At 33.0% G+C, this 12,796-nt stretch overlaps 4 protein-coding genes across 4 annotated transcripts; all 4 read left to right on the forward strand.

The window, feature by feature from the left end:
- Positions 1-3,859: 3,859 nt before the first annotated feature.
- MONOS_18604 (putative microtubial binding protein) lies at positions 3,860-4,729 on the forward strand. The gene is made up of 5 exons (XM_067871638.1): positions 3,860-3,950; positions 4,004-4,065; positions 4,168-4,183; positions 4,238-4,301; positions 4,399-4,729. Exons 1-5 carry the CDS (start codon positions 3,874-3,876, stop codon positions 4,570-4,572), a joined length of 393 nt encoding a protein of 130 aa, XP_067729729.1. The 5' UTR covers positions 3,860-3,873; the 3' UTR covers positions 4,573-4,729.
- A 33-nt stretch (positions 4,730-4,762) lies between these two features.
- Positions 4,763-10,401, forward strand: MONOS_3099 (putative Lectin ERGIC-53; the record flags this gene model as incomplete). Its single annotated transcript, XM_067873072.1, has 14 exons — positions 4,763-5,002; positions 5,058-5,085; positions 5,181-5,298; positions 5,362-5,380; positions 5,480-5,807; positions 5,983-6,986; positions 7,324-7,617; positions 7,674-7,741; positions 7,812-7,948; positions 8,046-8,161; positions 8,349-8,417; positions 8,613-8,730; positions 8,961-9,210; positions 9,424-10,401. 14 exons carry the CDS (start codon positions 4,763-4,765, stop codon positions 9,671-9,673), a joined length of 3,039 nt encoding a protein of 1,012 aa, XP_067729730.1. The 3' UTR covers positions 9,674-10,401.
- Positions 10,402-11,523: 1,122 nt separating this feature from the next.
- MONOS_3098 (uncharacterized protein) lies at positions 11,524-12,237 on the forward strand (the record flags this gene model as incomplete). Its single annotated transcript, XM_067873071.1, has 2 exons — positions 11,524-11,527; positions 11,861-12,237. 2 exons carry the CDS (start codon positions 11,524-11,526, stop codon positions 12,235-12,237), a joined length of 381 nt encoding a protein of 126 aa, XP_067729731.1.
- A 23-nt stretch (positions 12,238-12,260) lies between these two features.
- MONOS_3097 (uncharacterized protein) lies at positions 12,261-12,539 on the forward strand (the record flags this gene model as incomplete). Its single annotated transcript, XM_067873070.1, has 1 exon — positions 12,261-12,539. The coding sequence occupies one exon, from the start codon at positions 12,261-12,263 to the stop codon at positions 12,537-12,539; it is 279 nt and encodes a 92-aa protein (XP_067729732.1).
- Between the last annotated feature and the right edge of the window lie 257 nt (positions 12,540-12,796).

Here is a 12,796-nt window from a genome sequence, read left to right on the forward strand (position 1 = left end):
GTGGTGAGAATTGTGCAATTATTGAATATTGTCACCAATTATGCGATGAATGCTTTTTATGAAGGAAATAATCACATTATTCCCAAATAACACATTTCATTTTTTGAGAAAAGAACTATATGCAGCATCAGTTACATATTCTCTGTAGATGATACTGGAATTAAAGTGTTTCGTGAAATGCTAAAAAAATGCAAAAAAATATGACAGCTGAATTGACAAATTATTTGGCGAACGTTGAAAATGCCACTGGACACAGTTAGCTAATGAAAATGATGAATTTACAATTTGCATTGATGAAATTAGGAAGACGTGTGTGCTCTTAAAAAAGAAAAGAAAAGAAAAGAACACAATCACTCATTACTGCATGCTTTGTTATTTCAATTAAGGATTCATAGAGCCAAAGACAAATATGGAGGAACAAATACTCAATATATGGAGACATCGCATTGAACAATTAAACAAATTTAATGAAGAAAAGAAGAAATTTTCAATTGAAATATTCTGGTTGTGTTTGCGAAAAAGACACGCAAATAATGATATTGTGTTATTCAATCAAATGACATTCACTTCAAAGGCGAAATCCATAATAATCTTCTGAAATTCCTTTTGAACAGAAGCAGACACTGATTGAATGTCTCATCGATGTGTTTCTCATTTCTTTTGAAGAAAAAACGAAATTAAAAATAGAGTTTCTACGCTTTTCATAATTCCATAGCACAGTCCAAGAAACTGGAAAACCTTACAAATAATATTGACATTTTGGCTTTCTCCTTTTTTTCATTGAATTCTGGTCTTCTTTTTTTATGTGCAAAATATCCTTCCCTCGATATTGCCAGCCACTTTCCTTGTCCAAAAAATATCGCAAACTGCTCTCCCTGCCTTATGTTCCAAAATTCTATATAATTTTGTGCAGATTTTGTACTTCACAAAATTCCATCCTCTTTTGTCTTCATTCAATAAAATATCAGCTGAATTTGTTTTCACCTCTTGTTCCAAATAAAAATCGTATATCTTGCGTAGCTTCATTTGTTTCCCAATGGCTATATAATAATCTGCTCCATTCTCATCGTGTTGCTCCACAAAGCGGAGATTGGCCATTTCAACAATAAGTCTGTTTCCTGCACTTTGGAAAAGATGCAGATGGAAATATCTTCACAACATATAGAACAATATAAAATTACATTCATTACGTCTTTTTGTGTAATGAATAAAATTATTGCATTTTCTTGCCCATACAATTTCAAATATAAATCAGAAAGAATTTCAAAAACAATTCTTCCCATCATTGTATGTTGTCTCCACAGGAAATAATATTTCTAATTCTGCAGGACAGATTCGCACTCTGTTTTCTCTTTTTGTCAACTGGCATTCCAGTTCAAAAAAGAATAATTCGATCATTGTATCCATAACAATAAACCGAAAAGATTAAGCATTCCTTATCTTTGTAATTTCAAATCGAAAATGGAAACACAAGATGGAACGGTATCAACACATATATTTATAGGACCGTTTTGAGTTTTTATTTTCATCTTATTCTTCTGCAAAATATATATTCAAAATCAATTTTTATTATTTTATGGTGTTGTTTTCTGAATGCGATGCAATTTAAAAAATGCAGGAGACGAACAACACAAAAAAGTTCACTGGTGTGCAATTGCAGTTGTATATAAATTCTTATTTATTGGATTTTTTTTTTGTTTTTAATTGAAGAATTATTAGACGAATTGGAAGATTGCAATGAGGATGAACAGAAGCAGTTAATACTTGAAATGAATTCGTTGATCGAAGAAATGAACATAGCAGAACTCATATCTGTTTTCAAAGCAGGTCTTTTAGATGCATTGGACAAAATGATTGAAGAAAGGAAAATAACTTTGAAAAATGCGCTTGTCTTGCTAAAGACTTTTGGATTTAGCAAGGAATTGAAACGTTTATGGGGTTTGAATGATAAAAAAACTTTGCTGAGCAAAAAAATTGAGAAGATGATAAAAGAAGAAATTGAGAAGAAAAAAGAAAAGAACGCAACGCTGCTGACTGATCTTTGTGAATGTTATATAATGCTGCATGGGTATTTTGACTCCGGAGATGAATCAATTCCAATAATCATGTCTTGTCTTCTGAAAGCTGCTTCAAACAAAGAAGAAGAAAACGAAGCGGAGATGGCTTTGTTTGCTCTTTGTTCTTTTGACTGTTGTGTATGGGTTCTTTATTTCTTTTTTCATGTAATTATTTTTCTTCTTGTTGTGTTTAAAAAGTTTATAAAACGAGAGCTGTATCTGAACGAAATCAAAGAAATTATTCAATACAATCAAATTCATAGCAATCTGACTCGTTTTGCTTATCAATTGGCTTGGAAGTTTTTAATTGACAGATTATATGAAGATGAGAAACTTGAAGAAGTGATTGTGAATGAGCTGTATTTTGTGAGAGAAGCAGCAAAAGAACTAGAAGAGCTACAAAAATGTGTAAATTGGAAGAGAAAAGAAGAGAAAAGAGGGGTGAAAGAAACGAAGGAAGTGCAGATAATTAAAAGATGGCTCCAAACATTGGAGACTTTTTTTCAATATTGCACATTGTGGAATAAAGAAAATATTAGGCTTATCGGTATTGTTGCTCAGATATTTCGAGCATCATGGAATGGTCACATAAAAATTGAAAGCTGGAGAATTTGTTTGCTCAGCGAAGCAGCAAAAAGTCGATGCGTGAAAGTTGAAGAGCTGTTGAAAGGCGGAGCAATTGATCTCTTTATAGTGGTGATGAAGCTACCAACGTTGAATTGCAATGAAATAAATGAATATATGTCATTTTTTTATTCGATTTCAATACGATTGAAAGGAAATGAGAAAGAAGAAATAGAAAAAGTGAAAAGAAGAGAATTGAAAAAGAAAGTGTTTGAAAAGATGGAGGAAGAAGGATATGAAGATTTCATGAACGGGATGCGCTTTTGCTTCGCTGATGGAACATATTACTATCTGTTGGTTGATGAATATTCACATTATTTTGTATATCTATAGATTATCCCAACTCGAATTCATTTAGTATTCTTCCATCTCTTCTTTATTCATTTTTAAGCGGAGCATTCATTTTTGTGAACGTTGATAGATTTTTTCTATCTGATTGAAAACAGATAGAAGAATTCTTCTGCATATATGTATGCTCATTTTCTGCATCCTAATGTTTTGAGATAGCCGTATTTAAATAATCCGTTTTATTTAAGTGTTTATTGAAACAGTGGGAAAATAAAGCATATTCAACAAGCATTCATGATTGATAAGCTAAATAGACATTATTTAATCGAGAAAAATGTACACATTTGTGATGTTCAACATATTGTTTTTAGAACACCGCATCTTTTTTATTGCAAGGAAGAAAACTTTTTTCTGTTCAATTAACCACTGTTCTGTTCCACTTTCAATTGTTAGCAAAAAAATTCAAAAATGGCATAACTTTTAACAGGAAAACACTGATTGAAGAAAATGAAAAAGAAAGTTTATTACAACGACATATACGGTGTTAATTTTTTGTTGAAGCAAAATTGGACATGAAGAGGAAAAAGATATGGAAAAAGAAATAATCATTTTCATTCAATCAACATCAGAATTCACTGTGTTAAAAAAAGAAAATTTTTGTAAAAGAATGCTCAATATATTCTTGTTATCAAGCACGTTATGATAATGAAATCTGAAACTTTTTTTTTGCAAAATACATATTATTCATTCTTAAAAATCTTTATAAAAGTGAAAGATTAATAATAAAGGCCCTCAAACTTTTTTAACATAAAAATCTTATTTTTTTATACAATGAATGATGCCAAAATAATTAATGAAAAATTTATCCACTTTTTTTCAAAAACTTTCCCATAATAAAACTTTGATGGCAAGCCAAAAACCTGTACGCTTTAAAGATAAGTTTTTGTTTGATGTTCGCAAGCAGCAATCAGAAAAACTTCTGTATTTTAGAATATATTTGTTTTTTTAACGCAATATTTTTCATTGGCAAATAGGAGAGAGCATCCTGATCGAATTCCAGTTATTGTTGAGAAACTGGAGAAAAGCACATGCCCTGGTTTGCTTTATTGTAATCATCTTTTTCATTTTTATGCAATTCATTATTTTGTGGATTTTTTTATAAATTATTAATTATTCTATCGATATAAAAAATTTTTAGATATAGATAAAAAAAAGTTTTCCATATAAATTTTAAAAGCTGAAATGTATTTTTTATCTTAACTCAATAGGTTTTTGGTTCAAAAGGAAATGATGATGGCACAATTTATTTATGTTATCAGAAGGAGGATTTCTGTGTGAGATTTTCATATTTAAATTGTGTATTTGTTTAAAAATGCAAAACTTTTTCGTGATTTGATATATATTGAACACTATGATTTGTGACTTGAAGCTTCGAGATGATCAATCTCTTTTTCTTTTTATAGACAATCGTCCTCCATCGATGTCTGCCCCATTGAGCTCTATATACGAGAAATTCAAAAAGAAACATAAAAAAGATGATGACGGATTTCTTTATGTTTTGTATACAGATCAAGAAACATTCGGAGAGAAAGATTTTGCTTAATAAGTATTTTTTTACAACATTTTCATTTCAATTGTTGTCTATGTATCTTTTTTTTTGTATAGTTCTGCACTGTTTTATCAATCATCTTGTTTTTGATTCTCATTGATTGTTATTTTTGCATATTTGGTATTATCATCAATAATGTGAATGAGATCGTAAATCCCTTTACTAGTATAAGAAATAATTGTAAATGATTTCTTTGTTTATTTTTTTGTTAGCACAGTGTAGTTTTTGCTTACCTTTTCTGAAACTGAAGCATCCATTCTTATCTGGTGGCGATGACGGACTTGATATTTGGATACCTCGTGGTTCTGCTGTTGTGACTGATAAAGCAATAAAACTCACTCCTTTAATTGAAAGTCAAAAGGGGGCAATTTGGTCCTCGATACCAAACACTTCACCAAATTGGGAAGCGAATTTCCAAATTGCCGTTTGTTCAAATTTTATGATTTATTTTCGTTGAATTTTTCAATTCTTTTTTGTAGATTGGAGGTGGACAGAGAGGAGGTGCAGGTCTGAATTTATCTTAAATCACATTATCACATAATTGACTATAATTTTCTTTTCTTTCTTTGAAAACTTTATATTTATTATAATTGTTGTTAAAGATGGTATGGCATTCTGGTATGTGAAGGAGCCACAAATTATTGGAGATGTTTATGGGAGCAAAGACCAATGGGAAGGATTGGCAGTTATTTTTGACACATATGACAATGATCGTAAAGGGTTTGCAATTTTTATTTTATCGAAAATATGTAATGTGGAAATTTATAATTAATAAAAAAAAAGAAATAACCCTTATATTTTAGTATGCAATAAGCAGATTTTTTAAAAAAATGCATTAGCGGAATTTACGAATCCACCTTCTTTTTATTATTTTTTTTCCGATTGTGCGCATGTTATCCAGGCGATGGTTAATGATGGAACGAAGAAATATGATCACGACAACGATGGACTGACACAGCAGCTGGACGGATGCCAAACGGATTTTCGAGTCAGTTCACCGCAAAACGACCGCCCGGTGCATGTCCGTGTGAGCTACCAGAACAACACGCTGTGGGTGCAGACGACGTCACAGATAAGAGGCAGGAGATATGGCGTGAGTGGGGATGATAAGAAGGATATGGTGCAGAAAGTGAATGTGGATGGGTCGGAGATGGCGCTCAACACGGTGGTGTATGTGAAGGATGTGGTGCTGCCAACAGGGTATTATTTCGGGTTCTCTGCAGCGACTGGTTTGAAGTTTTTGTTGTTTTTATTTTATTTTATTTTATTTATTTATTTATTTATTTATTCATTTATTCATTTAATGTTTTATTATATTTTTAATTTTTCATATGATGTTTACATGAATGATGTTATTAATATTAATTATGACATTAAAAAATGCCAATAACTTGTTCCTCTCAGGCGGTCTGTATGACTTCCACGATGTGAAAGACGTTGAGATCAGCAGCGAAGTGCATCCCTTCCCATCATCAGATAACAATGTTAAATCAAACAACACACCACGCCAACAAAGTCAACAGAATCAACAGAATCAACAGGGAAATAATGTGCAATCATCACATCAACAGCCTCAGCAGTCACAGAATTCGCATCAGAACAGCCAGTCAGCACAAACACAAGCACAAGCACAAGCACAAAGTCAGCTTCAGTCACAAGCCAATAACCAACAGAATGGAAATCGATCTCCTTTAGTGTCTGTGCTGGATTCGGTTTCATCTCATATGCACAACTTGGAAAAGACAATTTCTTCATTTTCTTCTTCCTCCTCTTCTTCCACTTCCTCATCCTCTTCTTATTCCACTTCTCCTTCTCCTTCATCTCCCATAGCCACTACACAAGAGCTGGCAAACACGATTAATTCCGCAGTTCAGTCGTCGAAGGCTGCCGGCACAGCTTCGGCCGCCACTTTTGCCGGCAGTGTCCCATCATTCATAAGCAAAGGATTATCTTCAGTCATTTCTCAGGCTGAAAAGCCAAAGCCTCCTCAAATTCCGTCTAATCCTGCTAATCCTTCTTCTCATCTGCCACTTGACACAGCCTCTAACTCCATCTCTTCTCTCTCAAACGCACAGAAAAAATCGCTTTCCTTTGCGCAAAGCCAGCTTTCGAGCACACTTGACACAAAATTATCAGAAAGATCACAACAGTTCGAACATAAAGTGAATCCTGTTTTTGAGAAACAGACACAAAATTTGCATCAGTTCTTTGTGGAAGAAGAGTCCACACAGAAGAACAAAGCAGCTGTTGCGAAGGAGACGCTTCTTGTGTCAATGGAAAAATGCAGGAAAGCCGGCAGACTCGGAATTTATGGGTTCCTGCTGGTTGGGGAACTTATTGTAGGACTTTTCATGTTGTTACATAATGCTAAAGGGAAGAAAAGGGTAGATGTTGCGGTTCCGTCTTTTGTTTGAAAGAATTCAGAAAATAAGTTTCTTTGAATATTGTGTAATTCTGTTTTAAAATCGAGTATCAATCAATATACCTCGTTCTACAACTTTTTTTCAACTTGTCGTTTCTTCATCTTTCAGTAATGAACTTGCGTTCTTTTATTTATGTATTATCAATGATAAATAATGATATTATTGTTACTTTTAATTTTTTTATTTTCATTTGACCAAAAGAATAAATTTAGGTTGAGATCTTAATAAACTGAAAAAAATGCTGATTTGTTGTTTACTAAGCATTATTTTGTCGTGTCTCATTAATTGTGAGCATAAAGCATCTTCTGAATTGAACACTCAGCTGTTACAAGTTATTGCAATTGCATGCCATGGCGGAAGTGCTCCATCTAATAAAATACCTTCTCTCCCATGTCAAAAGCTGGAACAAGATACTGGGGCAATCACAAAGCAGGGAGCAAAAGAGAACTGGAATCTTGGAAATGAGTTGCATAATTCATATTCAACAATTATTGGTGCATATGACTCGAATAAGCATAAATTTTTTGCTGCAAATTCTCCAGATACATTAATGTCTGGACAAACAATTTTTCAAGGATTGTATCATGGAACATTTGAAACATCAACTCCGTATCCGGTATGTGATTGTTATTCTAATTTTAAAGACATTTTTGGATAATATTTTTAATTTAGTCTGGATCAATTTACACTGAAACAAGGGCATTAGACAATGTGTTTTTATATAACGAAACTTGCGGAGAGTATTTATTTTTCAATTATTTATTATTTTTTGACTATTGTTTTTATTTATACTGAAATTCAACTTCAAAGAGCTCTTTCAAGAGAAAGAGAGCATGTGACAAAATCAGATGCTTGGAATAGTAAAATATCTGAAAATGAAGGATTCTTCAAGACTGTTACATCGGAAGGAAGATTTTCGGAGCAAGTTACGATGAATAATATTGAAAGTTTGATTCATCATAAACATTTTTATTAGCTGAGCGAAAAGAAAATATCTTCAATGAATGTGATACTTGTAATAATATATCCCATGAAAATTTTTAGAAGCTTCGGAACAGATTAAAGAAGCAATTCATCATGGAGCAACAGGTGCTGGAGATCAATGCGTTTTCGCAAATAATACAATCAATGAGAAACTTATTGAACTTTCAAAATGGAAGGTGTGCATTTTTGCTGGCTTGGCTTTTTGTTTTATTTTTTTTTTAATCTTCGTGTAATCTTTTTATTTTAAATTTATTATCTTTTTATTTATTTATTTATTTATTAAACTACTAAATTTTACCATTAAATGAAATTATCGATTCATTTTTGTTAAATCAATTAATTGGCGTATGTATGCAATTAAAGAATAAAATGTTGAACAATCCAGAAGACGTTGATATTGCTAAAATGCAAATGACTCCATTCATACAAAAAGTTTGACCGAAAAAATATTTTTTGTTTTTGCTTTTTGGAATAACAAAGAGAATTGTATTTGGATTTTTTTTATTTATTTGTGGCTTATTAATGATTTACTAATATTTTATGTAATTCGTTATTATTAATTAATTAATTAATTAATTTATTTAATTTTGTTTTTAACTAAATTTTTGTGTATGTGAATATGCTCAGATATATCCAGAGATAGAAAAAAGGATGGAATCATATGATGCGTATAATTTTCTGATGTTTGTTGGATCTCCGTCAAACTTGCTTGCTGCGTTGCAACTGTTTGGGCAGGCTGATGATGGTTTGTTGAAAATTTGAGAAAGAAATGAATTAGAAATTACACACATAATGATGATAATTATTATTTTCATTGCTGTTTATTTGAGAATGGAGAGCATAAACAAATAGAGATTTTTAATTTTATTTATTAATTTGCTTAATCACAATATTCGTTACAATTTGGTTTTTTACTGGATAATTTAAATTTTAATTCTTTTTTTTTTTTCCTGAACTTCAAATTCAACTTTCCAGATGTTCCGTATGGCTCCGTGTTTTTCATTGAAGTGCACAACATCAACTCTGCTTTAATTCATCCTCCTGTTCCTGAAAGCCAGATCCGTCTGCGTGTGGGCTACCGGAAATACGATGTGAATACGCAAACGCTGAAGAGTTATGACGATGACGGAGAGCGAATCAGAGGGAAGGAGGAAGAGAGCGGGTGGAATCTTTCTCCAACTGTGTGTGGAGGAAAGCAGTTTTGCACTTTGGAGCAGTTGAGGAAGTGTGTAACGAGATGATGATTGAGAAAGATGGATTTTCGGAGTTGGGAAATATTAAGAAAATGAAAATGTTTTCTTTAAAAAAAAAAAGAAAAAAAAAAAAAAAAAAAAAACATTTTATTTCACTAATAAGATTTCAACTTTTCAATTTTGTTAATATGCTGTAAATTTCTTTTGGAATCTTTTGCCTTTTCTGTTGTTGTTTTGATCTTTAGTCTCACTTTCACAATGGAAGAGTGGAAGCGCCGGTGCGAAGTGGCTCGCTATAACGAAATTGAGCCAGAAACGAAGTTTTCTTTCACAACAAAGGAAATTGTTGTCATTGCGATCGTTGGAGGGCTCCTGTTTATTGCGCTTGTGGTGCTATTTGTGTTCCTTATCAGAAATTTCTGCTTGAATGATACTCTTAAGAAAGCCGGTGGCCTGAACGATGAGTACGGTCTTAGTGTGAAGATGAAGGATTAATATTCAGGCGAAGATATTATACATTTAGCAAAAGTTGGAATATTTTTTTAATTTATTGATTATTTTTATAGAAATATTTTGTTTTCTGTTCATCATGCCTCATTTCAATTTTTTTTAATTGTCAGTTTGAATTCGATTCTTTATGATGTTAAGGTTTTTATTTTATTTCTTTTCTTATCTTTTCTTTTCCATTTAAAGTGAATATTCAAAAGCCAAATCATTTTTTCATTTTTACATTCTTATTTGGACGTTTCTTTTTCTACCGTTTCGATCCACAAAATGATTTTGAAGTTTTAAAATTTTTACCAATTGATTATTTCTTCATTTCTTTTATATGTTATTCCAAAAATGATTGGTTAGTTCTTATTTTATCCAAATTTTCACACTCAATATGCATTATCCTCGATTTCTATTGGAATGAGTTTGTTAGCATAAAAGAATTAGATTATTTCAAATCATTGGATGAAATTTGAATAAGAAATTTCAATTCGAATAACTTCATTTTATTCGAATAAAATATAAGTTTATTTGAATAAGGCACACTTAATTCAAAAAAACTCACTTCATTCAAGGATTCCCAACTTCATTTGAGTTTCTGTATTGTTCTGATTTCAAAAAGAACAGAATAATGAACATTATTATTTGAATGTTTGATTAAAATTGTTTTTATGTGTTTTTCACTTTTGTGAAAAAGTTAAAAGATGATTTCTTTTTTCTGAAATTCAAAAATATGATCAAATTGATTATAATGCATTTTAAAGAAATTCCAAACATGCAAACTTTATAAAAACATTAATTAGAAACAATTTTTGACGTTTTTCTAACTATGTGAAATTGTAAAAAAAGAAAAATAATAAAAATATGGAAATGCTTTATTACAAATGTTCGATATTTGGCTAACACAACAATAGATCATTATGCAAGCGAAATGCATGGAGCTAACAATTTCTTTTAAAGCGGATGATAATAACTTTTATGCGCAAATTCTTGATGGAATGTTAAATAAAGATTAATAGTTCAATTGTGCCTTCTTGGCGCATTGATGCAGTGTTGATCTTGAAATATGCAGATACGAACGAGAAATAATGCTTTATGTTTGTATAGAATGTTTGTTTTTGAAAGATGTTGAATTTATTGAAATACATCATTTGCACGTTCGTGCTTAAATTAAGGCTACAAAATGAAAAATGCAGAACAAAAAGAACGAGCAACACAGAGAGATATACTTTGTTGCTTTGAAAAGGAAGAAGTCCATTTGCTCCAAGATGAAGAAAAGTGAAGAAATAATTTATGAATGAAAGAAAGGCAGATGAAAAAAGGGAGATATCCAAAGATTGAGAGTGCAGCAAGATAGCACAAAACACATGTCATTTGATCTTGATGATGAAATGTTAAAGTTGAAAGATGTTTTGATCGAAACAAAGGAAATGAAAGAGGAAAAAGAGGAAAGGAAGAAACAGAAATGAATTGTCATATGTTTTCTATTTTTGTTGGCAAGAGGAAAAAAGGCACTCCGAACGTTTGAAGGATTCACTGGTTACTGTTCCAAAAAATAAAGTCACAGAAGCAAAAGACACAAGCATGAAGAAAAGGATTCCATTGAATTTCTCTGTAAATAGTTTTTTAATATTCATCTTCACAATCAATAGCTAATCGACTCATTCAACTCGTTGGCCGACTTTTTCTTCAATGAATTGAAGCCTAATCACACAAATTCTTCGACTGCTTCATCATTCATTTCGTCTGATAGAATATCTTCGATTTTTGCATCTGTGTCAGAGGTAACAAGAGAAATGAAAATGAAGCAAAGCAACCGACTTTGGCAATGATGTTTTATTCTGAAAATGATAATGAGTATTTAAACAAATGGAAAATGAAGACAGGCAAGACAACCAACTTAAAGCTTGCGAACCTGTTTTTCATCTGGAATTGGAGCTTTGCAGACTTCATCTTTTGCGGATAACATAGCAAGCATTTTGTGGAATCTGTCTGATGCCTCATAGCTTCTGTGGGATATTTGTTTGAATCAACAGAATGAGCAGATAACAGCAATTACTGCATTCTCCATTTCTAAATTGATCTTTTCACATATTCCACATTTAATTCATCTGATGTTAGACCAGAACGATTATTCATTCATCATCAGCATAACTTCTTCATCTTCTAATTTCAACACAACTTTTTAAGAAACCCTGTTCCATCTGTTTCCATCGCTCGAGAACTGCGAGATTTTGCAGCTGGTTGATCTTTCTGATCCGAATGTGGATGTTGTGTTTGTGGATCCATTGGAGCTGTTGTATGACACGAAAGCCTATTTCAAAAAGCTTCTTGTGGCAGGGGCAGCGCAGCAGTCGTCTCTTCGCTCAGCGCCTTCGTCTTCTTCAACAGGAGCAGTACGCCGATCAACTTCGCCATTCCGGAGGCGGAGAAACGAAAAGAAGAAAGCAGCAGAAGATGATCAGCCATCATCAGCACCTGCGATTGACCCTTTGGATGTATTTGCGGTGGCTGCTTCAAACACATCGGAAGCATCGATGGAATACATCGAGAAGTGGCTGAGGTGAATGTGAGTCGCATGCTGCTGTTGATGCTGCTGCTGCTGTCGCCGCGGGCGCTGCAGACGCTGCGGGGATATGTTGTGGCGCGGCGGGCGGTGCTGTATAGGGGTGTTGTGTGTGCATACGATGTGGAGCTTTCAGCGATGCTTTCGGTTCCGCTGGTGGGTCCGCTTCCGCCGCTTGCAGCGTCGGTGGGCACGAAGTCGGTAAGCAAGCGGATCTTTGCAGCGGCAGATGTGAGTGTGTTCCCGTCAATCTTCGATCTGTTTGACCCTTCAATGCAGATATGGCGATCGTCTCAGATGTAATGTTTGGTGGAGAAGTTGAAAGATGAAGTGATGGGGCGAGGGGTTACAGCGTGTAAAGTGGGGGAGATTGTGTAGAAGGGGCCGGAGGCTGTGGGGCTGAGGATGGAGGATAAAAGATGAAGTTCTCCAACATGCAGCGATTACGCTGTCAATACTGGAGGAAAGAGAGCAAGCTGAAAAAGGTGGAGCAGAAGAGGATAAAGAAAAAGAAAAAGAGGATTTGAAGTTAACTATTAATGAACATGAATTACAAAAGC

Source organism: Monocercomonoides exilis, assembly GCF_001643675.1.
Source record: "Monocercomonoides exilis strain PA203 chromosome Unknown scaffold16-1735695, whole genome shotgun sequence".
NCBI classification, from domain to species: Eukaryota; Preaxostyla; order Oxymonadida; family Polymastigidae; genus Monocercomonoides; species Monocercomonoides exilis.